At 40.9% G+C, this 25,705-nt stretch overlaps 1 protein-coding gene across 1 annotated transcript in view; it reads left to right on the top strand.

Annotated features, from left to right (window-relative positions):
• Positions 1 to 25,705, top strand: part of heatr5b (HEAT repeat containing 5B) — a 39,514-nt gene that overhangs the window by 8,490 nt on the left and 5,319 nt on the right. Inside the window, exons 3-28 of the mRNA XM_016241838.1 lie at positions 1,196 to 1,407; positions 2,832 to 2,940; positions 3,012 to 3,161; positions 4,124 to 4,295; positions 4,918 to 5,072; positions 5,247 to 5,496; positions 6,049 to 6,204; positions 6,779 to 7,029; positions 8,161 to 8,272; positions 8,360 to 8,512; positions 8,603 to 8,702; positions 9,694 to 9,803; positions 9,893 to 10,056; positions 11,674 to 11,849; positions 12,532 to 12,637; positions 12,736 to 12,926; positions 14,756 to 14,915; positions 15,003 to 15,192; positions 17,026 to 17,195; positions 17,336 to 17,483; positions 17,614 to 17,793; positions 18,963 to 19,223; positions 19,407 to 19,588; positions 20,383 to 20,451; positions 24,462 to 24,641; positions 24,747 to 24,978. Coding sequence (XP_016097324.1) covers positions 1,196 to 1,407; positions 2,832 to 2,940; positions 3,012 to 3,161; positions 4,124 to 4,295; positions 4,918 to 5,072; positions 5,247 to 5,496; positions 6,049 to 6,204; positions 6,779 to 7,029; positions 8,161 to 8,272; positions 8,360 to 8,512; positions 8,603 to 8,702; positions 9,694 to 9,803; positions 9,893 to 10,056; positions 11,674 to 11,849; positions 12,532 to 12,637; positions 12,736 to 12,926; positions 14,756 to 14,915; positions 15,003 to 15,192; positions 17,026 to 17,195; positions 17,336 to 17,483; positions 17,614 to 17,793; positions 18,963 to 19,223; positions 19,407 to 19,588; positions 20,383 to 20,451; positions 24,462 to 24,641; positions 24,747 to 24,978 — 4,339 coding nt within the window. The remainder of the gene's footprint in view (positions 1 to 1,195; positions 1,408 to 2,831; positions 2,941 to 3,011; positions 3,162 to 4,123; positions 4,296 to 4,917; positions 5,073 to 5,246; positions 5,497 to 6,048; positions 6,205 to 6,778; positions 7,030 to 8,160; positions 8,273 to 8,359; positions 8,513 to 8,602; positions 8,703 to 9,693; positions 9,804 to 9,892; positions 10,057 to 11,673; positions 11,850 to 12,531; positions 12,638 to 12,735; positions 12,927 to 14,755; positions 14,916 to 15,002; positions 15,193 to 17,025; positions 17,196 to 17,335; positions 17,484 to 17,613; positions 17,794 to 18,962; positions 19,224 to 19,406; positions 19,589 to 20,382; positions 20,452 to 24,461; positions 24,642 to 24,746; positions 24,979 to 25,705) is intronic.

Below are 25,705 nucleotides of genomic sequence, written 5' to 3' on the forward strand. Positions count from 1 at the left end.
TGTGTGTGCGCGTGTCTGTGAATGTGTGTGCGCGTGTCTGTGAATGTGTGTGCGCGTGTCTGTGAATGTGTGTGCGCGTGTGCGAGTGTCTGTGAGCGTGAGCGCGTGTCTGTGAGCGTGTGCGAGTGTCTGTGAGCGTGTGCGCGTGTCTGTGAGCGCGTGTCTGTGAGCGTGTGTCTGTGAGTGTGTGCGTGCGTGTGAGCGCGTGACTGTGAGCGTGTGTCTGTGAGTGTGTGCGTGTGTCTGTGAGTGTGTGCGTGCGTGTGTCTGTGCGTGTGTGAATGTGTCTGTGAGTGTGTGCGTGCGTGTGTCTGTGAGTGTGTGTGCGTGTGTCTGTGCGTGTGTATGTGAGTGTGTGAATGTGTGCATGTGTCTGTGCGTGTGACTGTGAGTGTGTGCGTGTGTCTGTGAGTGTGTGCGTGTGTCTGCGTGTGCCTGTGAGTGTGTGCGTGTGCCTGTGAGTGTGTCCGTGTGTCTGTGTGTGTGTCCGTGTGTCTGTGAGTGTGCGTGTGCCTGTGCGTGAGTGTGTGCGTGTGAGTGAGTGCGTGTGTCTGTGAGTGCGTGTGTGCGTGTGTCTGTGAGTGTGTCTGTGCGCGTGAGTGTGAGCGTGTGTCTGAGTGTGCGCGTGAGTGTGCGCGTGAGTGTGTGCGTGCACGTGTCAGTGAGCGCGTGTCTGTGAGCGTGTGTGTCTGTGAGTGTGTGAATGTGTGCGTGTGTCTGTGAATGTGTGCGTGTGTCTATACGTGTGTCTATACGTGTGTCTATACGTGTGTCTGTGAGTGTGTGCATGTGCGTGTGTGCCTGTGAGTGTGTGCCTGTGCCTGTGTGTGTGTGCCTGTGAGTGTGTGCCTGTGAGTGTGTGCGTGTGCCTGTGCGTGTGTCTGTGAGTGTGAGTGATGGAGATTTTCAGTGACTCTTTCTGCAGGCTACAGTGAACTGATTTGTTCAAAAACGGGTCAGTTTTGCTTTTGGAAGTGTTTTCATTGGCGGAGTAAAAGTAATGTGTGCTATTGTGTATAAAATGTATGAGGTTGCTAATGTAACTGTGTAATGTAAGTTTGCTATAATGCTGTCAGAAGTGTGCGTTATGTAAAGTGCGACGCCTCACAGGAGCACATATAGCATGCTTCGCGTATGTTGTGGCTGTATGTGCTCCCTGTGAGGCGCCGGCTCTGAGACGTGTGCTCGTCTGCAGGTGGATGTGAAGGAGAAGCAGAAGAAGCTGGTGGAGCAGCTGACGGGTTTGATCAGCAGCTCTCCCGGGCCGCCCACCAGGAAACTGCTGGCCAAGAACCTGGCTGTGCTCTACAGCATCGGAGACACCTTCACCGTCTTCCAGACACTCGACAAGTGCAACGACATCATCAGGAGCAAAGACGACACCGCCGCGTATCTGCCCACTAAACTGTGAGTGTGTGCGCGCATGCATGTGTCCTCAGTTTTACAGTTAATGGAGTGTACAATGTATTGAAATGCCATTTAAAGTGTTAGTTCACCAAAAAATGAAAATTAGCCCACAAATTACTCACCCTCAAGTCATTCCAGGTGTATATGACTTTCTTCTTTCAGACGAATCCAGTCGGAGTTATATTAAAAATTGTCTTTGATCTTTCAAGCTGTTTAATGCCACTCAGTGGGTGTTGCATGCTTTAGTCCAAAAGAAGTGAAATAAAAAGCGCCCATCCATAATAAAAATGCCTCACACGGCTCCGGGGGGTGAACAAAGGCCTCCTGTAGCGAATCCATGTGTTTTTGTAAGAAAAATATCCATATTCAAAACGTAATAATCACTTTAATCTAGCTTGCGCCAACAGTTGTACACAGAAGCAGCTCCGGGAGGATGAAGTAAGATGTCAGCGTTGTGCATGCGCCGGTGAGTCTCGTGAAAACCAACGTTTGTTAACAGGAGCAAAGGAAGCAAAGGTTCCTTACTTTAGCAAAGGAAAACCAGTCTCCTCTTGGCTTATATCCAAATCCTCGTTTTGTACTTCTAATTAGTGACCGTTGCTTTGTTTTGATCTCTCCGCTGACCTCATACGTCATCTGCCCGGAACTGCTTCTGTTTACAACTGTGAGCACAAGCTAGATTCAAGTGATTATTATGTTTTAAATATGGATATTTTTCTTACAAAAATGCACCTATTCGCTACAGGAGGCACTTTAAGATCCCTTTAAGGTTTAAGAGAAATTAGAGCCGTCTATTGGCCGGAAAATAATATTCATGTGTAATGCCATAGTGTAACCACTAGATGACTGTATAGCTCTATATATTGTATATGTATAGACAGGGCTGTGTGTCTAGTTGCTCAAAGGAGTTTTTTCTATCCTCTGTCATAATTGCTTTTGCTTTCTTGATGGTTTTGAATTTAACCCTTTCATTGAGTTTAACCCTTTCATTTCCTTTCATCTTTTGTGCATTATGGCTACTTATTTCACAAATTTGCATAAGTTAAACAAGCGCACCAGTTCATAAGAGTTGGTATGTGCATCTATTTTGCACACTGGCTGTTTTAAGGTCGGTTTACACCACACCGATAGACGCCAACAAACAGCATCAGACACGTTCATCTGGTTTGGTCTGATCAGTGTGTTTCCTCTGTCGGCGTCTGCTGGTGTTGTTTGGCGCTTATTTTATCTGGCCAATAGTTTTATCATAGTTGAACATGTTGAATCAGTGTTTTACATATTGTAATCAGTACCACAAAGTCCCAACATTTTGTACTGTTCCAATAAAAGGTAAATGTTTTGGTCAAAGTGGCAGAGGAGTAGCAGAGTTGAAGTGCATTTGTGTGTTCTGGAGCATCAGATGTGTGTGTTTTGTGTGTTGGCAGCGCTGCAGTGGCGTGTGTCGGGGCGTTTTATGAACGGATGGGCCGAATGCTGGGCAGCTCTTTCCCTGAAACCATCAATAACCTCCTGAAAGCTCTGAAGAGCGCAGAGGTACAGCAGTTCTCCTTCTACGCACAGATTTAGTGGCGCTGATTTCTCAAGCTGTCGTGTGTTTGTCTCAGTCTCAGGGTCGAGGCGAGATCCTGCTCAGTCTGCAGAAAGTCCTCAGTGGCCTGGGCGGTGCGGCGGCCTCCTGTCACAGAGACATCTACAAGAACGCCCGCTCAATGCTGACGGACCGATCCATGGCAGTCCGCTGCGCCGTCGCAAAGGTGAGCACTGAGGAGAGTCTTGCTGCATTTAGTCTGAACGGCACAGCTAGTGAAAATAGATACACGCTCGACACAATTTTTTATTTGAGTTTCCTATTATTTGTTAATAAATGTAGCCTAATTAGGTCTGTTTGTTGAACATTGCTGTAATGTTTATTTTCTAAAAGAAATAAGCCACAAGACACTGAGCATTATACAATGGTGAAGGGTGGTAGGACTCGGCATAAGAGATTCAGTGAAGTGTGGTAAAGATCACTGTAGTACACACCTTCAAGTGGCTTTTTGCTGATTACCTTCAAATAATATTGATTAATAATAACTGAAAATACACTATCATTGAAAAGTTTGCAGATTTGTTTTTGTTTTTTTCATTTGCGAAATAAATTAATATTTTTTTTAGCAAGGATGTATTAAATTGTTCAAAAGTGACAGTAAAGACATTTGTAATGTTACAAAAGGTTTCTGTTTCAAATAAATGCTGCTCTTTTGAACTTTCTGTTCATCTGTGAATCCTGAAAAGTAAAATGCATCACAGTTTCCACTAAAATATTGGGCAGCGCAACTGTTTTCAACATTGATGATAATCAGAAATGTTTCTTGAGCAGCAAAGCAGCATATTAGAATGATTTCTGAAGATCATGTGACACTGAAGACTGGAGTAATGATGCTGAAAATTCAGTTTTGATCACAGCAATAAATTACATTTTAACAGATATTCACATAGAAAAAGCTATTTTAAAATGAAATAATATTTCACAAATTTACTGTATTTTTGATCAAATAAATGCAGCCTTGAGCATAAGAGACTTCTAAAAAAACATTAAGTAAAAATCTCGTCGACTCTAAACGTTTGAATGGCAGTGTATGCACTACATGCACAGATCTTGTGAGTGGAGCTCATTGTGAACTGGGCTGATGAATGGTCATGTGATGATGATGTGATTGTTCCTGTGATTGGCCAGTGTTTGTTAGAGCTGCAGAATGAGGCCGTGTTCATCTGGACCACAGAGCTGGAGAATGTGGCCACGCTGTGCTTTAAAGCTCTTGAAGGCTCTACGTACAGTGTGCGTGTGTCTGTATCCACACTGCTGGGAACCGCCATGGCCACAGCGCTCATGCCCAAACAGGCCACAGGTCAGTTCGCAGATTTATGTGTAGTGTAAATGTTGTATATTCATCCACCATGGCATATGCAGGAAATAACACAATCATACTGTTCTTGCAGTCTGCATTGCACACTATGGTTATTTCTGTATGCAAGGTGTTAAGTGGAGCATTACTTCATGCTGTACAGTTTACAACCAGAGCATGCGGCGCATAACTGTATCCCATAATTTAACACGCTATCTCATTATTTGATCCAGTGGATGGAAGCAAATACATTTGTGCAAAAAGCTGGATTAAAAATGATTACATTTTTATTTATGAGATATCTGGATGCCACTTGCTAAACTAAACATGCAAAACTCTCAGTGTTGCATACTTTATCGAAATGTTTATTGATGCACATTGCATATTTCTTACAAACTGTTTTTAAAAAAAGTTGGCATGTATACTTCTAGTGCACCATTCAGCACACAGCCAGATTCTCCCAATCAACTGTAATTACTGTAAATGTGTTAGCTGGAGACAAAGATTAATAGTGTTTTCTAGCAATCTACACAGAAATGCCAGTTTTGTGTCTGTATGCGGCGCTCATTTGTGACTGTGAGGTGAGGTGAGGTGTGTGAGCGGTTCTCTGTTTGCTGTGTGTCAGTCATGCGTCAGAACGTGAAGCGGGCGACTCTAGAGGAAGTTCTGGAGCTGATGGCCACAGGCTTCCTGCGAGGAGGCTCTGGCTTCCTGAAGAGCGGAGGAGAGATGCTGAAAGGAGCGTCAGTCAGCCGAGAGGTGCGAGTCGGAGTCACGCAGGTGAGACGGAAAACAATCACTCTGATCTCTGAAACGCATGTAAAGCCATTCAAATTCAGTTTGAAAACACACAAACTGTGCTAGGTTAGCTAACAGAGTTTTGTTATTACAAAAGGTGTTTCAGTCGAGGTTATGTTGACTGTATGATTGGCTCGTCCGTGTCTCTCCACACAGGCGTATGTTATGTTCGTCACCACTCTGGGCGGGCAGTGGCTGGAGCGTAACTTCGCAGTGTTTCTATCGCACCTGCTGGAGCTGGTGGCTCATCCGCGGGCCACGCAGACTCACGTGGAGGCTGTGTATTCACGCCGCTGCGTGTCCTTCGCCTTGCGGGCGTCGCTGGGCGGTCTGCTCGGCGAAAAAGCTCAAATAGCTGCTGCGAAGGAAATCTGCCTGGCCATCAGCAAACAGATGAGAGCCGTGGGTAAGATGGAGATCACACAGTCGACACTCTTCCCTGCCTCTGAAATCACAGCTGTGAACTGCGGTGTCGTTGTCCGATTAAGATCTAGATCAGTGGTTCCCAAACTTTTTGAAAGCAGTGGCACCCCTTTGTAGTGTGTTTGTTTTTTCCATGGCACCCTAACCCAATTAAACTAAACGTACATGTGTACATTTATGAAATTAAATCCAGATGAGCAAACAACAAATGAAGCATAAACAGCAGCATGAATTTATTATGAATGCATCACAACAGACCTATAAGGTGAAACAACCCATTCAAATGAACCATCTGTCTTTTACAATCAGATGACGCGTGTCAATGGACTATTTTGAACCATGTGGGAATCATTGGAACAAAACACATTTAAAGATTGATACTTTCTTTAAATAATAAAAACAACTCAAATAAAAATGTTTCCTTAGTTTCTCATTTGATTTGTTCAAACCTGACCTTATAACTTAAAAAAATGTTGACCGTGTGTCGTCTCTCTCTCTCTCTCTCTCTCTCTCTCACACACACACACACACACAGAGGCTGTAGTGAATGACCCCAGCAGTGAGAACCGGGCCGGGGCCGCAGACGTGTCGGCCAGTCAGCATGTGATGGTGTGTGCTCTGAAAGAGCTGGGCAGTTTGGTCCAGAGTCTGAGCGCTACAGCTTCCCCTCTGATCCAGGAGCCATCTGTCGGTAGGAAATTGCACATAACCATGCTGTGTTGCATTTTGGTACAAAAACTGGGGTGCCAGCCTTGCCCAAGCTAAACAGAATTCAACATCGAAAGTCTTTGTATGTTTAAAAATCATTACCATCAATGCTCAAGTGAACTATCACCCACAACTGAACTGTGAACACCAACAAAGGACTGCGTGACTCTCAAACCAGACATGTATGTCCACATATAACCATGAAAATTATACAGAAAACACACACAACCATATATATATATATATATAAGCACTTGGAACCTGAGAGATTGCCTTCCCTCCACTGAAATCAGTTCCACCAAACATTTGAGACTTCGAAAATCAATATGTGTGTTCAAGAAGTTTAATCCAAATCTCTCTTCATTAAAGATATCATGTGTGTTTCAAAGATGAACCGAAGTCTTACGGATTTGTACCAGTATGTGGGTGGATGAATAGTGACAGAATTGACAAAATTGAGTTATCACTTTAACTCATTCATGCCTGCACCTTTGGCCCTGTGCACAGTCCACCAGGCCAGTTCTCACTATCTGGACGTCTTGTGCTTGCGTTGGCAGGTTTTTTAGAGACAGTCACATCCGTGCTGCTGCACCCGAGCATGGCTGCGCGTCTGGCTGCGGCCTGGTGTCTGCGCTGCGTCGCTGTAGCTCTGCCACACCAGCTCACGCCTCTCCTGGAGCGCTGCGCCGAGTGCATCAACAACCTGAAGAACTCACCCGAGGCTGTGAGCGGCTACAGCTTCGCCATGGCGGCTCTACTGGGAGGAGTGCATCAGTGTCCTCTGGGCATCCCACACTCCAAGGGCAAGGTCTGACTGACTCATGCAGTATGCAGTAAAAACATGCCATCTAGACTATAACAAGGGCTGCACTAGACACCGAATCAGTATCGCATTATGGCTTGTGATGATCAAATTACAAAGGTTGTGATTTGATTAAACATGTGCTGCGTGTCAGAGTAAAGCACAGCCCTGTGTTCATCGACACACATGCAGCTAGTGATACCTCTTTTTTTTTTTACATCTCAGAAATACTGTATTGTGAGCTGCTTGTGTGTGTAAATGAACACAGTGCCGCGCTTCACTTTAAACCTGCAGCGCATGTGTTTGCTGGTAAACAAGCAAAAAAAGCTTGATGGTTTAACATTTGAAAATGAAGAAATTAAGATGTAGATACTAGTATTGTCATTTTAATTAAATACTCTTCTTTATTTTAAAGTATTATAGTATTGTTAGAATATTTTTATTTAATGATAATAAAGTTTTTTGTTTGTTTTTGTTTTTTTTACTCACTTTATGGATACTGAAAGAGATTTGAGTTGGTTCTTGTGGTGAGTATAGCCAAGTTTGGGAAACTCATATTTTTCAAGTGTTTGCTCAATTGTTCAGCCCCTAAAGGTAAAAATGTCCTTTCTTTACTTATGTGCTATGCAACAAAAAAATAATGATTCATTCTTTCCAAATATAGCTACTCAAGTCTCAATGTCAGTTTTTTTTTATATCATGCAGCCCTACAAATCACACAATTCCAAAATTCAGTTTCATAAAAATGAGCTTTCTTAACTATTAAGTATCCAGCAAATTAGGCCAGCCCAGATGAACGCAAGTTTAAACCACATCTCTCAAATATGAAGAGGTTTATAATAATAACAAAGGTCTTTTACACACAGAAGTCTGAAAGGAATCATCCTATACCGCTATAGCAAATGCATTACTGTTAGTGTGACTTGCATTCATATTTACAATGATGGACAAGTCAAAATAATGACAAGACGGCATGGAACTTTCCTTTAAAGGTGCAGTAGTAGAAACTGGTTTTATCGTAAGTGTCACAAAAAAGCTGAAAATGCACTGCAGAAATTCAAGCCACTATTGCAGATTCCTGAAGAGCAACACCTGTGTCAGAATCCAGTAGTGTATCACAGCTTGGATGTCTTTCAGATGGTGGTGAGTATAGCTGAAGATCTGCTGCGCTCTGCAGCCCAGAACAGCCGGCTGTCTCTCCAGCGCACTCAAGCGGGCTGGCTGCTGCTAGGAGCCCTCATGACCTTAGGTGAGTGCATCAAGCACGTGACCTCTCACAGACTCAGGCCAGAAACACGGCAGTGAAACGAGCCCCTCTGATGTTTCGTCCTCTCAGGACCGTCTTTAGTGCGCTACCACCTGCCAAAGATGCTGCTGCTGTGGCGTAACGTGTTTCCTCGCTCTCAGAAGGAGCTGGAGGCCGAGAAGGCCAGAGGAGACTCCTTCAGCTGGCAGGTGATGCTGGAGGGTCGCGCCGGCGCCTTGTGCGGTAAGACACCTGAATTCATCCCTCCGTCTCGCGCTCTGCTGTATTATTCAGAATGCATTGTGAAAAGCTCATGTTGCTTGTTCCTCGCAGCCATGCGCAGTTTCGTGGCACATTGTCCAGAGCTGCTGACGGAGGACGTGATCCGCAGGCTGATGACGCCCATCGAGTGCGCCATGACCATGATGTCTCAGTGAGTGTGACACTACACTGTATTTATGCACTGTTTCTGTTGAAATGATTGGGCCTGAGAAGTGCTTGGTGCATGATATCCTCCTGTTTTCGTCAGGTGACTCAAACTAAAAAGCAACTGATCCGATCTATTTACAGTGATGTCACCTTTTATTTGGCTTGTCATACTCATTTAATTATGAAACTGATCCAAAGCATCTGTGTTTGTAGTCATTTGATGACATGTTTGAGCATGTTATGAAACCGGTGAATTGTGTTACTTGCACTGAACCTTGTTTAGACACTGTGTTTATTCATCAGTTTAAAACTGGTCTATTTTACTGTATCACTGAGTTTTTGGTTTAAAAGACTTATAACACAATGTTATAAATTAACACAGTTCTGACTTTATTTTTTTGCAATTCCAATAATTTTTTTTTTGTATCTCACAATTCAAAACTTTTTTTTTAATCAGTTTACACAAAATGGATATTGCATTCAATAAATGTCTTGGTATGTTCCGTTTCGTATTCAATCAATGCACTCACAAAACAAATACTTGGTTCACAAAATTAATTTCTTGATCCAGACAGACCCTTTTGAAATTAGGCAGGCCAACAGGCCCAGATTCTGAGAATTCACAATTCTGAGAGAATAAAAATATTCACAGTTCTTTTTATAGATTCAAAATTACAATATATAAACTCAGAACTCATAAACTCACATTTTTTTGTCATGTATTGTTTTTATTCCATGGTGGAAATGGCCCATTCATAATGCCTGGATAGAGCGTGCTGTGTTATGTTCAAAACTGATTTTTAAAAGTCGGCCTTTGCAGTCTTTGCACAATAATATAAACCTGTATCTTTAAAACCAAAATGATCTCATGTTCTGCTGTGTTAGAGGTAGGTTGTGTTTTTGTCTTTTCACACACTTCTGATAAAATGCACAAAACGCATTCCGTTTTCCAGAGGTCTGTCTTTTGTGTAGTGACGTGATATTTTGGTGTGCAGTGTTCCTGCAGTGATCAAGGTTCATGGAGCTCATCTGAAGGCCAGCGCTGCCATGGTCCGACTGCGGCTCTACGACATACTGGCCCTGCTGCCGCCCAAGACATACGAAGGCAAGTCCTTCACAAACACCTGCTCTGCTGCTGTCAGCACTGATGACGTGAGAGCTGATCATGAGTTCTGGTTTTCTGACGGTTGACAGGCAGTTTTAACGCTCTTCTGAGGGAGCTGGTGGCAGAGTTCACGCTCACAGATAACTCGGCCAACACCACCACATCTCTGCTGCGCTCGCTCTGTCATTACGACGACAGCGTGCTGATGGGCTCGTGGCTTCAGGAGACCGATCATAAGTCCATCGAAGATCAGGTAATTACTTTAAAGATGCGCAGAAAAGGTCCTTTCATGAGTGAATGACAGCTGTGCGTTTTATATTGTGCATTATAAAAAACCTCTGTGTTTAGCATAAGTAATTCTCTGCAGCTTTCCTTTAAGCATGACTTCAGCATAATTTAGCCTGACATTATTAAAAACAGCCACACTAGGGATGCATGATATTAGATTTTTGCCAATATCCAATATGCCGATATTTTAAAAATAATTTTGGCTTATAGCCGGCTCGTGGCTTCAGGAGACCGATCATAAGTCCATCGAAGATCAGGTAATTACTTTAAAGATGCGCAGAAAAGGTCCTTTCATGAGTGAATGACAGCTGTGCGTTTTATATTGTGCATTATAAAAAACCTCTGTGTTTAGCATAAGTAATTCTCTGCAGCTTTCCTTTAAGCATGACTTCAGCATAATTTAGCCTGACATTATTAAAAACGGCCACAGTAGGGATGCATGATATTAGATTTTTGCCAATATCCAATATGCCGATATTTTAAAAATAATTTTGGCTTATAGCCGATATGTGACCCTGCAGCACAAAAGCAGTGTTAAGTCACTGGGGTATATTTGTAGCAATAGCCAACAATACATTGTATGGGTCAAAATTCATCTCGGCCAAATATTGTCCTATCCTAACAAACCACACATCAATGGAAAGATTATTTATTCAGCTTTCAGATGATGTATAAATCTCAATTTCGGAAAAATTTACACTTATGACTGGTTTTGTGGTCCAGGGTCACAAATGTATTTCCTTTTGTTTTTTAATCAACACCAAGGCTCTCCTGTGCAGAAATTTATAAACACATTATTCTTTAACTTTGGTTAGTTTTGAGTTCAAGCATGACTTCAGCATAATTTAGCCTGACATTATTAAAAACAGCCACACTAGGGATGCATGATATTAGATTTTTGCCAATATCCAATATGCCGATATTTTAAAAATAATTTTGGCTTATAGCCGATATGTGACCCTGCAGCACAAAAGCAGTGTTAAGTCACTGGGGTATATTTGTAGCAATAGCCAACAATACATTGTATGGGTCAAAATTCATCTCGGCCAAATATTGTCCTATCCTAACAAACCACACATCAATGGAAAGATTATTTATTCAGCTTTCAGTTGATGTATAAATCTCAATTTCGGAAAAATTTACACTTATGACTGGTTTTGTGGTCCAGGGTCACAAATGTATTTCCTTTTGTTTTTTAAACAACACCAAGGCTCTCCTGTGCAGAAATTTATAAACACATTATTCTTTAACTTTGGTTAGTTTTGAGTTCTTTTTTTTTAATGAGAGTATGCTGAAAGCTTTGAAAATAACAACAATAATACAATCAATCTCTGCTGTTTTTTTGTTTTTTTTAGATAGATGCAATTGAAACCTAAATTATTTAATTTACTAGTGTCTTGTTTGTGATTTTTATTCATGTAAGCTATAGCTTCTGACCTTTAATTCAAAACGAACACAAGTATCTTAATGTTATTTGTGTATTTTACTTTCATTTTATTACAAGTAGGTCAACAGCGCCCCCTAAATAAAACATTCTGATAATATCGTGCATCCCTTATAGTGATGTGTTTGTGTGCCGCAGCTGCAGCCCAACAGCGCGTCAGGCAGCGGCGCTCTCGAACACGACCCGTCCTCCATCTACCTGCGCGTCCCTGCGGTGGAGGCCGTGCCCGGACCGCTGCCCCTCGGGGTGTCTGTGATCGACGCCTCGGTCGCTCTGTTCGGAGTCGTCTTTCCTCACGTCTCTTTCAAACACAGGTGCTTTCAGTCAGCATTGTGTTGGCCTTTCTCCGCTTTCTGTATTTGATGCTGTTTGGGGTCACAGACGATAGTGAGATTGTATCGGTCCAAAGTCCATCTGTACATAAAAAAAATCAAATACACTACCATATAAAAGATACTTTTATTTAGCAAGGATTCACTGAACTGATCTCAGAAAATTTCAGGAAAGACATTTATAATGTTACAACAGATTTCTGTTCCAAATAAATGCTGTTCTATTGAACTTAAGTGAGAAAACAAAATGAATCATGGTTTCCACTAAAATATTGTGCATTCGTTGTGTTTTCAACATTGATAATAATCAGAAATTTTTCTTGAGCAGCAAATCAGCATATTAGAATGATTTCTGAAGGATCATGTGAGTAATGATGCTGAAAATTCAGCTTTGATCATAGCAATAAACTTTATATTCATAGAAAACACAAATTTTAAATTTAAAATTTTTTTACTGTTTGTTTTTTTTAATCAAATAAATGCAGCCTCGGTGAGCAGAAGAGACTTCTTTCAACAACATTCAGAAATCTTACCAACTAGTGGATGTGCTTGTTGCCTCCGTGAAGATAAACTTACGTTGTCAGACGGGTTCATAGCATTAGCCATTCATCTCGTTTCAGAGCATTATCTGTGATTTGTTTCATGTCTTGTTTGTCTGTTCCAGGTTGCAAATGCTGGATCACTTTGCTGAATGCATTAAACAAGCTAAAGGCGTCCGTCAGCAGGCCGTGCAGTTGAACATATTCACTGCGGTGCTGAGCGCTCTCAAGGTGTCCTATCCCGACTGGAGTATCTACTTGTGCAGTTCATCAACCTATAACAGAATATTGATAATGTTGATTGTTCATTGGCTTCTGTGTGAGTACAGGGTCTGGCTGAGAACAAGAGCAGTCTCGGCCCGGAGGAGGTGCGTAAATCAGCTCTAGCGCTGGTGATGGGCGCGCTGGACAACCCCAACCCCATCCTGCGCTGCGCTGCTGGAGAGGCTCTGGGTAGAATGGCTCAAGTCGTGGGAGAAGCTTCTTTCATCGCCAGGATGGCACAGCACAGCTTTGACAAGTACGCAGCGGCGATGGCAGTGTGACAGCTCTGCACTCAAGCTGAATGCTAGAACGTGTCTTGCACCCAGTCTTTCCCATCACATTTAACAGCATTTCTTGTGTTGTACAGTATATTGGCTAGAAGCAGAATGCAAACATTCAAAAACCATTAATTGAACTGAACCAAGAAAATCACCGGCTCTGAATAAGGCCTGGGTCTCCGTTTCTAACCCTTCCAATTGACTGTGTAGCGAATTAGCTCAAAAGGGAAATGTATATAAATATTACAATTAATTCAAATGAATTGCAGTTATTTACCTCAGCTGCCAGTAGTACCTGTAGCAGAATTAATATTGCAATCAACTAATCTGTTCGTCCGGCGAACATTCAGTGTAATTTTTATATCAACTCTAAGAAAGATTGTTATCGTGGCCACAGAAAATAACTTTCTCACAGTATTATTGCATTAGAGCATTTAACAAAATCAGGAATCATTCAAGTGACATTGATCTGCAAGCAGTGACGGATTCAGAAACTCATGTAATTTGTGCACAGAAGTTTTATTAACTAAACACTAACACATAACTAGTCTAAACAAACAAACACACAATCACCTGCCGGCACGGGGGAGGTCCCATGGTGTCGCTGTCGGACTGAATGTCTGAGAGGCAAAGAGTAAGAGCAGTGCAGAAGAAGAGGCGGGTCACAGATGCGAGGCCTTTTAACTTCTGTGGAGGTCACACCTCCAGGGGGTCGGTGAGCCAATAGTGACTCACACTTTTGGGGGGAAAGTTTATGACTCTTTGTCTTCGAACATGGTAATTTGCATATGGATTGGGTGCTGATGCAAAAACTATTAAAGATTCTTAGAACACTAATATGTTGTATAAGTATCAACATATAATATACACTCTCATTTAGATCAAAATACAAATTCGTAGATACCAAACATGCTATAGGTGAGGTTATATTAATAGTGATTCTACCATAAAGCATGCATAAAACAGTAGACCATACAAGAACAGTAATAATACAAACAATAACCTGGGGATATGCATGTTCATTCATAGAAAGGTTTTGCTTTGAATTAATGAAAGACGTCTTTTCCTGTGGGCAGTATGCAATGTTTCCCGTACATTGATTTATTTGTGGCGACCCACCACAATATCAAAACTGACCGCCACAAATTGATTTTCCAAAAGGCTTTGACTTCGTTGAATAAACATGAGCACTGCAGGCGCGGGGTTTTTTATATGAATGTATGTTTGAAAGGAACTGACTGTCTTTAGAAAAGTGTCGGTCATTTTCATTTAATCTTTCCAATAATGCCTGTTAAAGTAGCGTTTATGAGCGGAGCGCTGCTTTGATTACAGCCGTTACTGGGGAAACCGCTATTTCTGCCACTCCTAAAGCGCCTCCTGCTGGCAGATAATTAATTTGCATTTTCAATCAGTCAGCCTGTCTGCTGTTTCATATATAGCCTGTTTCCCCCGGGGGAAGTGCCGCCACACATAGAGTCTGTGGGAAACACTGGGGCAGTATGTGTCTGTTTCGACTTCTTGTGGAGTGAACTGAATTCCATTGGGCCATGAAGCCAGCCTTATCTTGTAACATGTCCTGGCTGCTATGGTAACCAGTGGCCTGGGGGGTCGTTCACAGACATCCCGGCACCCAGTCCGGTTGTTAGGTGAGGGGTCTGTTGGATTATTTGATAAATATAACAAATAATATTGTGACTGATTTGTCCACCCGTTACAACAAGCGTGTCATGGATGTTGTGGGACCTCTGGCTGTTTCCTCACGTTTGTCTTGGGGTTTGAGTTTTTCTGTCTTGCGTCTTCTGTCCAGGCTGAAGTCGGCGCGTGACGTGGTGTCCAGGACGGGTCACTCTCTGGCTTTAGGCTGCCTGCACCGTTATGTGGGCGGCATTGGGTCGGGCCAGCACCTCAAGACCAGTGTTAGCATCCTGCTGGCCCTGGCTCAAGACGCCACGTGTCACGAGGTCCAGGTGAGCTCTGAGACCGCAGCAGGTGTTTGAAGAGAGCTCTGCCGCTGGTGAAATCAGATGTGTCATGAGTCTGTCTGGTTGTTTCAGACGTGGGCGCTGCACTCTCTGGCTCTCATCGTGGACTCCAGCGGGCCCATGTACCGCGGTTATGTGGAGCCCACGCTGTCTCTGGTGCTGACGCTGCTCCTGACGGTCCCCCCCTCACACACAGAGGTGCATCAGTGTCTGGGCCGCTGTCTCGGAGCGCTCATCACCACCGTGGGCCCAGAACTACAGGGTACCAGACAGTTACCAACAAAATACAATTATAGCATTTGTGATTGAAACATTGTTTTGGTAAAGCATCTGTCAATCAAACTAAAATTGAAATTGTGAGATGTGCGCTTATCAAATCACAAAAGGCTTTTATTTCATTAAATAAACCTCTAGTTTGTTACGCTGCATGTTTCACAGCAAAGCGCACACTTTGGCCACTCGATCAGCTTGTGTTTGTCAGTGCACCAGATTGATGCATTCACAAAATCCTGTAGTGAACACTGTATATTATGCATAATGAACATTATCTGCACATTACGTAAAGAAAAACATCGGGACAGTTCGGAAAAACGTGCTTTGTTAGTAAAATGTGGAATAATATTATGGCTAATGTGATGAATTGATTAATCAAAGAAATAATCACTGGGTGAATCAGTTATCAAAAGAAGTTAGTTTGCAACCTGTGCATCATTTTGAATTGGTTTTCTTAATTTTTTCCCCCCATCCCAACCATAAAGCCTAACAATTGTTTAGAATAGTTTTTCAGATGATATGATGATATCTGCATGTAAATATGCGATCTGAATCAAGTTGAGAGTGTGAGGATTTGTGTAAAAACCGGAAAGCAAAAAGTCAAAAATGATGCACATGTCAGTTGTGTAATTAAGCTAACCCTTTGTGCAGACCTCTATTTGATTGCTTTTAATAGGAGTGGGCGATACCAAAATTCTGTATCAACATAAGTGACCCTGGAGCACAAAAGCAGTGTTAAGTCGCTGGGGTATATTTGTAGCAATAGCCAAAAATGCATTATATGGGTCAACATTATTGATTTTTCTTTTATGCCAAAAATCATTAGGATATTAAGTAAAGATCATGTTCCATGAAGATATTTTGTAAATTTCCTACCGTAAATATATTAAAACATAGTTTTTGATTAGTAATATGCATTGCAAAGAACTTCATTTGGACAACTTTAAAGGTGATTTTCTCAATATTTAGATTTTATTGCACCCTCAGATTCCAGATTTTCAAATAGTTGTATCTCAGCCAAATATTGTCCTATCCTAACAAACCATACATCAATGGAACGCTTATTTTTTCCTCTTTCAGATGATGTATAAATCTCAATTTCGAAAAATGGACACTTAAGACTGGTTTTGCGGTCCAGGATATGAGTAATGAGTAATATATCACATGTGTTACAATGCCAACATTTTAGATTCCAGTGGAATTTCACAACTGTCAACACCAATTTAAATACAAAAAAACAAATATTGTCCTATCCTAACAAACCATACATCAATGGAACGCTTATTTTTTCCTCTTTCAGATGATGTATAAATCTCAATTTCGAAAAATGGACACTTAAGACTGGTTTTGCGGTCCAGGGTATGAGTAATGAGTAATATATCACAATATAGTTATTTTTGCTGGAAATAAGGTTGTTACAATGCCAACATTTTAGATTCCAGTGGAATTTCACAACTGTCAACACCAATTTAAATACAAAAAACCAATACTAGCCTAACCAATGGAAGTAAAAATTTCTCAACTGATTATTCAAGACAATAGTAGGTAATTAAAGTAAACGCAAACTGCACAGAAACGGTCCGTTAGACAGCATTTGACAGTCTTATTGCAATTGAATGATTCAAACTGGCAAGGCACTCTGGGAAGTTAGTGAGGTTTTCCATAACCAGAGGAAGTGTTTAAAGCTACTTAAAGATAATTACAAAGTGTTTGGGAACATTATCACTCATGCATTCCCAGCCCTGTCAGTTGTCTCGGTGTAGGTGAACAGAAAATGTTCAGTTGTGTATTTGTATTATTTCTCCTGGTTTGTTTATCCTAGGGAACAGCGTCAGCATCTCTACGATCCGCTCGTCATGTCTGGTGGGCTGTGCTATCATGCAGGATCACTCAGACTCTCTGGTCCAGGCGGCGGCGATCTCCTGCCTGCAGCAGCTGCACATGTTTGCACCGCGACACGTCAACCTGTCCAGCCTGGTGCCCAGCCTCTGTGTAAGGCTTTCTCGGCTCACCCCCGTATAATCATAAATAGGCAACTGTGAATATATGCAGAGCACATGCAGTTAAATAGTTCAAGCAGATTTCCCACAGGCGAGTCTGGTAGTAGGTGATGTGTGTTTGCATGTGCACAGGTGCATCTGTGCAGCTCTCACCTGCTGTTACGGCGGGCCGCGGTGGCATGTCTCCGGCAGCTGGCTCAGCGCGAGGCTGCAGAGGTCTGTGAATACGCCATGAGTCTCGCCAGGAAGGCTGGAGACGGCAAAGACAGCACCAGCATCAGTGCGTAACGGTCCTCGTAATGTTTATGCACGCACACCGTTTGCCTTCCAATCCTAGCCTCCTGAAACAGTGTGATAGGAAGAACCAGACTGATTTATTTGGTTCTATTTGGCCATTTATAATTTTGCAGATCTGAACATCACCGAGACGGGTTTGGAAGGTGTTCTGTTTGGAATGCTGGACCGGGAGACGGACCGGAAGTTGTGCTCGGACATTCATGACACGTTAGGTCACATGCTCTCGTCTCTGGCTGTGGAGAAACTTCCTCACTGGCTCAAGCTCTGCAAAGATGTTCTGGCAGCTACTACAGGTAACAGCCGTTCACTGGCCATAGTGCTTCATAGGTCATAGTGCTTTTTGACTAGAATGAAATAAACCAGTACAACCAGGTTTTGACTGTAAACTCATTTGAAAAATGCAATATTTACAGTGTAGGATAGCAAGAAATTGTCTGAAACTGCGGCCATAAGGACTGAATAAAGCATCCTCATGCATTTATCCAGATTCCTTTTGGACTACTTAACCTAAATCTTTTGACTGGTTTTCACTAAATCAAGCCCACTTCTTCACTGTAGTAGCAGTCAATGTTCTGAACTTTTCTTGTAATTTTGACCTAGCATCCTGTAACAAACCACTTAAAGAACAATCTGAGCCATGTGACTCATGTACACACAAAACATCATTAATAATAATGATCATTATCATGGTTGCACTTTATTGCACAGCATGTGCATGTAGAGTCTGTTTACTATGTGTGAGCGATATGACAATAATATCTTAATTATTGTTTTAACAATGTGCGAGCTGACATTGAGTACGTCACTCGCTTTGCAAAAACAATACGTTTGATAGATTTATTGATTAAATGTAAGAATCTGATGTAAGAGGTGATGCATTCATCAAGGTTATAGAAAATGGCCGTATAAATTTAAAATTGCCTTGTAGTGGAAAAAGTTCACTTCTGTCACTGACCGCTGCACAGAATATGAAAATATTTGGGAGTTAGACAGGCATAAATCAGCACTAAACAAAATAAATATCCAGATTTTTTGTCAATATTGCACACCCCTAGTACTTACACAAGAAAAGACTGAGTAATCTAAGATAACTGCATAAACTTGGAACATATGTTAAGGTTAGGTTCAAGGTTAGTACCTAGTCATTACCCAGTTATTGTAATATAGTAAGTGCATAGTATGTACATACCAACAGGACTGTATAATAAAATGCTACCATCGTTTTATTGTGTTGGCTCAGGCTGTATCTTTGTTAGTTTGTGATACTTTTGAAAGAATACCATACATTTGAATCATACAGGACAAAACCTTTTATTTGCCGCCGGAGGGCTGTGTTGATACTGATGCCAGACACACCCTGAAATTAGGTACTGATCATTTGGGTGTTAGAAACTGTGTCCTTTTAACAGTAATCTGCAGGATTTTCTCATTCCACCTTGTTCCTTCTTTGCTTCTGCCGCAGAGGTCGGTGGGACGGTTGCGTCTGTTGGCAGAAGGAAGGATGAGGAGGAGGACTCTGAGAAGAAGGATGAGATGGATGATGACATAATGTTCACATCTCTGGGTCAGGATGACAAGTCCAAGCCGTCCGTGGCGCCTCGCTGGGTTACACGAGTGTTTGCTGCCGACTGTCTGTGCCGTATCATTCATCTGTGTGAGAATGCAGACAAGGCCCACTTTGACCTGGCCGCTGCGCGTGTCAACAAGGCTAAAAACCCTGAAGGTACACCTCTGTGACTCTTGATGCACAGTAGTTGTGGAGGGATGGCATTCATTTTAGTTTTAGGATTTTTGGTTTTTGGTTGAACTTAACAAGGCACATTTAAAGTATAAAGTATGATTTAGCTCCGCTTGACTTGAGTCGAAGTGATTTAGGGCATGAATACATTTGTGGTGTCTTCTGCAGGTGACTTCCTGGTGCTGCACTTGTGCGATCTGATTCGCATGGCCTTCATGGCTGCCACAGACCACAGTAACCAGCTGCGCATGGCTGGTCTGCAGGCGCTCGAGGACATCATTAAGAAGTTCGCCGCTGTGCCGGAGCCCGAGTTCCCTGGTCATGTGATACTGGAGCAGTACCAGGCTAATGTCAGTTTCTCAGTGTGTGCCTAGTGTTGTGAATGCCACTAATTTATTGATTCCGTTCAATTTGTGACCCTGGAGCACAAAAGCAGTGTTAAGTCGCTGGGGTATATTTGTAGCAATAGCCAAAAATACATTGTATGGGTCAAAATGATCGATTTTTCTTTTATGCCAAAAATCATTAGGATATTAAGTAAAGATCATGTTCCATGAAGATATTTTGTAAATTTCCTACCGTAAATATATCAAAACTTAATTTTTGATTAGTAATATGCATTGCTAAGAGCTTCATTTAAGGACACTTAAAGGCACAATATGTAATTTTTTATTAAAATATCCAAAAACCACTAGAACCGTGTTATATATTTTGCTGACTTGTGTACTTTATCCCAAATGTTTCGAGGAATGTTTAAATCCAGAGAAATAAGCAATTGTAACTAGTGAGACGGAGCGTGTCCATAGTGTCATTGTGTCGCCTGCAAATTCAGATTCTTGCATATGATGTGCATCTAGATTATCGATAAAGAAAAATCACTCAAAGTGTAGGCAAAGGAACGTGAGGGCACAAGTGACTGGATACGTCCTGCATACGTCATCCGAGAGAAGTCTGTTGTTTTCACCGGACGGTCCTGTTGGGACATTTTGAATAGACATTACAAACTCAAAAAGTATTTTTAAAAAGTGACGCATGCATAGATGAATGTTCACAATAAGATCTATAACATGCATCTAGAAAATAGATGGGGTGAATTGTCATTTCATGCTGACATTAATGAATTCCTCTAATTTTCTTACCACAGGTTGGTGCTGCACTCCGACCAGCCTTTTCCCCAGATACACCGTCAGACATCACTGCCAAAGCCTGCCAGGTAAATGTCCAGCCCATCTTTAGACTACACCACAACCTAGCCTTGATTCAGCTAGTCAAAGTTCAACCCAACACTCTCAGAAAAAAGGTGTCACTGGGGCGGTACCCTAAGGTTTGTAGGTTATTACCTAATTTACCTCTATACGGTACATATGAATACCTAATATTAGTACCTTTTGAAAGAGTATCACCCCAGTGACTGCATGGTCAATTTTGAGATTTTGCTTCCATCTTTTATTTTTTTCAACTTTTATTTATTTGTATAGCACATTTTAACGCAATTTTTTGCCCAAAGTGCTTCACAATTTAAAAGAAAGCATATACAAAGATTAAAAACAATAAAATCTAACAAAATTGGTAAGAATAACCCACTTCATGAACCAACCCACAGATGACAAATACCCTTTATCTGGTCATTACACATCGGGGTTGTTCCTCTACGAAAGCTAATGTAAAAAGATGAGTTTTCTACTGAGACTTAAAAACTTCTAAGGATGGAGGCCATAACATGTCTTCTTTCCAACTAGTGGAAAGAAAACGTCCAAAATATGCATTTAAGTATTTATTTTATTGTACTTATTGTTTTTTTTTCATGTGTCAGAAATCTCCATTTCAGCAGCACTTATATACACCAAACTTTACAGTTTTATTCCAATATTTTTTTTTTATTATTAAAATAAAATAATAAGAGGACCCATGTACTTTTGATGGTTTTATTTGGTATTATTTCCTTGTCTTACATTGTATACACATTTTAAAGTTGCAATGAAAGAAGTATTGACAGATTCTTGCATATGATGTGCATCTAGATTATCGATAAAGAAAAAACACTCAAAGTGTAGGCAAAGGAACGTGAGGGCACAAGTGACTGGATACGTCCTGCATACATCATCCGAGAGAAGTCTGTTGTTTTCACCGGACGGTCCTGTTGGGACATTTTGAATAGACATTACAAACTCAAAAAGTATTTTTAAAAAGTGACGCATGCATGGATGAATGTTCACAATAAGATCTATAACATGCATCTAGAAAATAGATGGGGTGAATTGTCATTTCATGCTGACATTAATGAATTCCTCTAATTTTCTTACCACAGGTTGGTGCTGCACTCCGACCAGCCTTTTCCCCAGATACACCGTCAGACATCACTGCCAAAGCCTGTCAGGTAAACGTCCAGCCCATCTTTAGACTACACCACAACCTAGCCTTGATTCAGCTAGTCCAAGTTCAACCCAACACTCTCAGAAAAAAGGTGTCACTGGGGCGGTACCCTAAGGTTTGTAGGTTATTATCTAATTTACCTCTATACGGTACATATGAATACCTAATATTAGTACCTTTTGAAAGGGTATCACCCCAGTGACTGCATGGTCAATTTTGAGATTTTGCTTCCATCTTTTATTTTTTTCAACTTTTATTTATTTGTATAGCACATTTTAACGCAATTTTTTGCCCAAAGTGCTTCACAATTTAAAAGAAAGCATATACAAAGATTAAAAACAATAAAATCTAACATAATTGGTAAGAATAACCCACTTAATGAACCAACCCACAGATGACAAATACCCTTTATCTGGTCATTACACATCGGGGTTGTTCCTCTACGAAAGCTAATGTAAAAAGATGAGTTTTCTACTGAGACTTAAAAACTTCTAAGGATGGAGGCCATAACATGTCTTCTTTTCAACTAGTGGAAAGAAAACGTCCAAAATATGCATTTAAGTATTTATTTTATTGTACTTATTGTTTTTTTTTCATGTGTCAGAAATCTCTATTTCAGCAGCACTTATATACACCAAACTTTACAGTTTTATTCCAATATTTTTTTTTTATTATTAATCTGTATTCTGAAGGTTTTTAGAGAGGGATTTGTTCATATGTCATTTTATTCCTAAAAACATGATGAAATACTGTATGTGTTGTAGGGCTGTCAAAATGGCTGAAAAACTAAATTCGAATTTTGTACTTGAATATGATCAAAATTCGAATTATATTCGAATTTAAAAGGCATAATTTCAGCTAGGATGAAGAAAAGTTTTTGGCTTCTCTCCAGAGGCCACAAGAGGGCGCATCGAGCAAAATATTACTAATGCACATTTACTGCCAAAGCCTGCCAGGTAAATGTCCAGCCCATCTTTAGACTACACCACAACCTAGCCTTGATTCAGCTAGTCAAAGTTCAACCCAACACTCTCAGAAAAAAGGTGTCACTGGGGCGGTACCCTAAGGTTTGTAGGTTATTATCTAATTTACCTCTATACGGTACATATGAATACCTAATATTAGTACCTTTTGAAAGGGTATCACCCCAGTGTCTGCATGGTCAATTTTGAGATTTTGCTTCCATCTTTTATTTTTTTCAACTTTTATTTATTTGTATAGCACATTTTAACGCAATTTTTTGCCCAAAGTGCTTCACAATTTAAAAGAAAGCATATACAAAGATTAAAAACAATAAAATCTAACATAATTGGTAAGAATAACCCACTTAATGAACCAACCCACAGATGACAAATACCCTTTATCTGGTCATTACACATCGGGGTTGTTCCTCTACGAAAGCTAATGTAAAAAGATGAGTTTTCTACTGAGACTTAAAAACTTCTAAGGATGGAGGCCATAACATGTCTTCTTTTCAACTAGTGGAAAGAAAACGTCCAAAATATGCATTTAAGTATTTATTTTATTGTACTTATTGTTTTTTTTTCATGTGTCAGAAATCTCTATTTCAGCAGCACTTATATACACCAAACTTTACAGTTTTATTCCAATATTTTTTTTTTATTATTAATCTGTATTCTGAAGGTTTTTAGAGAGGGATTTGTTCATATGTCATTTTATTCCTAAAAACATGATGAAATACTGTATGTGTTGTAGGGCTGTCAAAATGGCTGAAAAACTAAATTCGAATTTTGTACTTGAATATGATCAAAATTCGAATTATATTCGAATTTAAAAGGCATAATTTCAGCTAGGATGAAGAAAAGTTTTTGGCTTCTCTCCAGAGGCCACAAGAGGGCGCATCGAGCAAAATATTACTAATGCACATTTATTCAAAGCATAAGATAACATGACTATCTGTGAAAAAAAGTGCATAATGTTTAAAATAATGTTTATAAACCAATTATAATTAATTAAGTTGCTTAAACAACTATATGCATACATACATGATGCAGTTTTGTTTAGTTTAATACAAAGGGCCGAAAGCCAATCACAGAATACATTTTTCATTTAAAAACACGAGTCGGATGGGGAAAAACCTGCTATAACGTCTCGAGATATGTTTTTTCAAAGTTGAACTTGCATTCATTTTACATGGCTTTCTAAACATGCAGCTCTTTTGTGCGAGACATAAATGTCTTTCTAGAAAATGCGTGAAATATGTGTTCTGTGTGAACGGCTTGGTTTCAGTTTTGACGTAAACGAGATCTTCTCCGCATTGATTTTCTCAATGCAACCTTAACGCAGCAGCGCCGCATCTAGTGGCTTCAACTGAACAGGTTAACAAAAACATTATAATGCAACAACACTTACATCGTCATCGCATCTCGAAACTAACATCAACTAAAATTCGAATGCACTGTTTTTGCTTTTGAATGTGGATTTTTATTTGAAATTCGACGAATATTCGAAATTCAAAAAAAAAATTTGACAGCGCTAATGTGGTGTTCTGGCTGTTGACAGTAATTTCGGATTTATGGAATGATAAAAATAGAAATCCAAAATCCCCTCCGGAAAAGCCCAAAATATGAGGAATTGTGAACCTGACTTTATCCAATGATCACATTTGTTCTGGACGTTCATGCAAATGAGTGCATATTAAATTCGATAATGCCTCAATTACATATTTAAACCTAACATCTTGTAATACAAAGCATGTCTTGATGTGCTGTGATTAATCAACTGGTGAAAGTATGGTGATGTCTGTTAGTTGTGATTAACCTTTAAATGTAAAAAAATCCCTCTTCTTCAGTGCGTTCTTCAGTGTTTGACAGTGATATTGGTGTACAGGTGTGCAGCACATGGATAGGCAGCGGTGTTGTCAGTGACCTCAATGACCTGCGGCGCGTCCACAACCTCTTGGTCTCCTCTCTGGACAAAGTCCAGACTGGCAAGAGCCCATCCAGCCAGCTGTACAGTGAGAGCGCCACTACTATGGAGAAGCTCGCTGTGCTGAAAGCTTGGGCCGAGGCGAGTCAAACGCTTACAGCTGTTCCCCTTCAGCAGCTACGTTTACCAAGAACCGTGATTCTACCAATGTTTATTATCAGCATTACTTACCGTCTCTGGTTTTAGGTGTTCGTCGTGGCTATGAACATAAAGAAGGAGTCTCAGTCCAAGCCGGCGCGTCCTCCTCAGGGTGAGGATGAGGATGAGGGAGATGAAGGAGACGTTCTTCCTCCAGACAGCCTGATGACGTTAGTTCAGCCGGAGCTGCCGTCTCTCAGCCGTCTGTGGCTAGCGGTGTTGAGAGACTATGCGCTGCTCACTCTGCCGGCTGAGTTCTCCAGTCAGCTGCCGCCTGAAGGTAAAGTCAAGCCCAGGGTCCCCGCAGGCCCTTAAAAACCCTTCAGATGTCTTATATTAATTTTGATCAAATTTAAAGTCATTATGGTACAACAAAAGACTTCATTATATAATTGAATGAGTGAGCGCTGCATGCTTCAAAAGTCAAAATGCGGCACTGTTTCTGGTTTTACAGGCTCACAGTTTCAGAGCAGTTCACAATCAGTCGGCTATTACTAAAAATATACCCCAGCGACTTAAGACTGCTTTTGTGCTGCAGGGTCACATTTATGCCAAGCGATTGCTTATGATCTACTGTTGTTGTTGTTGGATTATGACAATGTTTATTTTATGGTGTCTCTATTGTAAGAATGCATATTTTATCTCCTTCATCTTTTTGAATGATCAGCTGAAGTAGTAACACAGACATTTCAAAATAAGAGTCCCGGTGTGTTTTGAGCTTCTGTATACTTAAAAGGGAGAAAAAGACTAAAGACATTATTTTGAAGTGTTCAGTATTTAGATTTTTATTAGTATCGGCAAAATAATGTTTATTGCCTTTCTTGAAGCACATGAAACACCTCCGCTCGACCTCTAATTCCTTTGTAGTCAAATTTTGGTTACACTTCAAGGTGTCCTCGTTACAGTGTAATAATACATTTAAGTACTGAGTAATATTAATTAACTACATGTACTTACTATATGGTTTGGTTTAGGGTTACTTGCATGTAATTATGCATAATTGATTG

Source organism: Sinocyclocheilus grahami, unplaced genomic scaffold, assembly GCF_001515645.1.
Source record: "Sinocyclocheilus grahami isolate Dianchi unplaced genomic scaffold, SAMN03320097.WGS_v1.1 scaffold636.1, whole genome shotgun sequence".
Classification (NCBI taxonomy): Eukaryota; Metazoa; Chordata; class Actinopteri; order Cypriniformes; family Cyprinidae; genus Sinocyclocheilus; species Sinocyclocheilus grahami.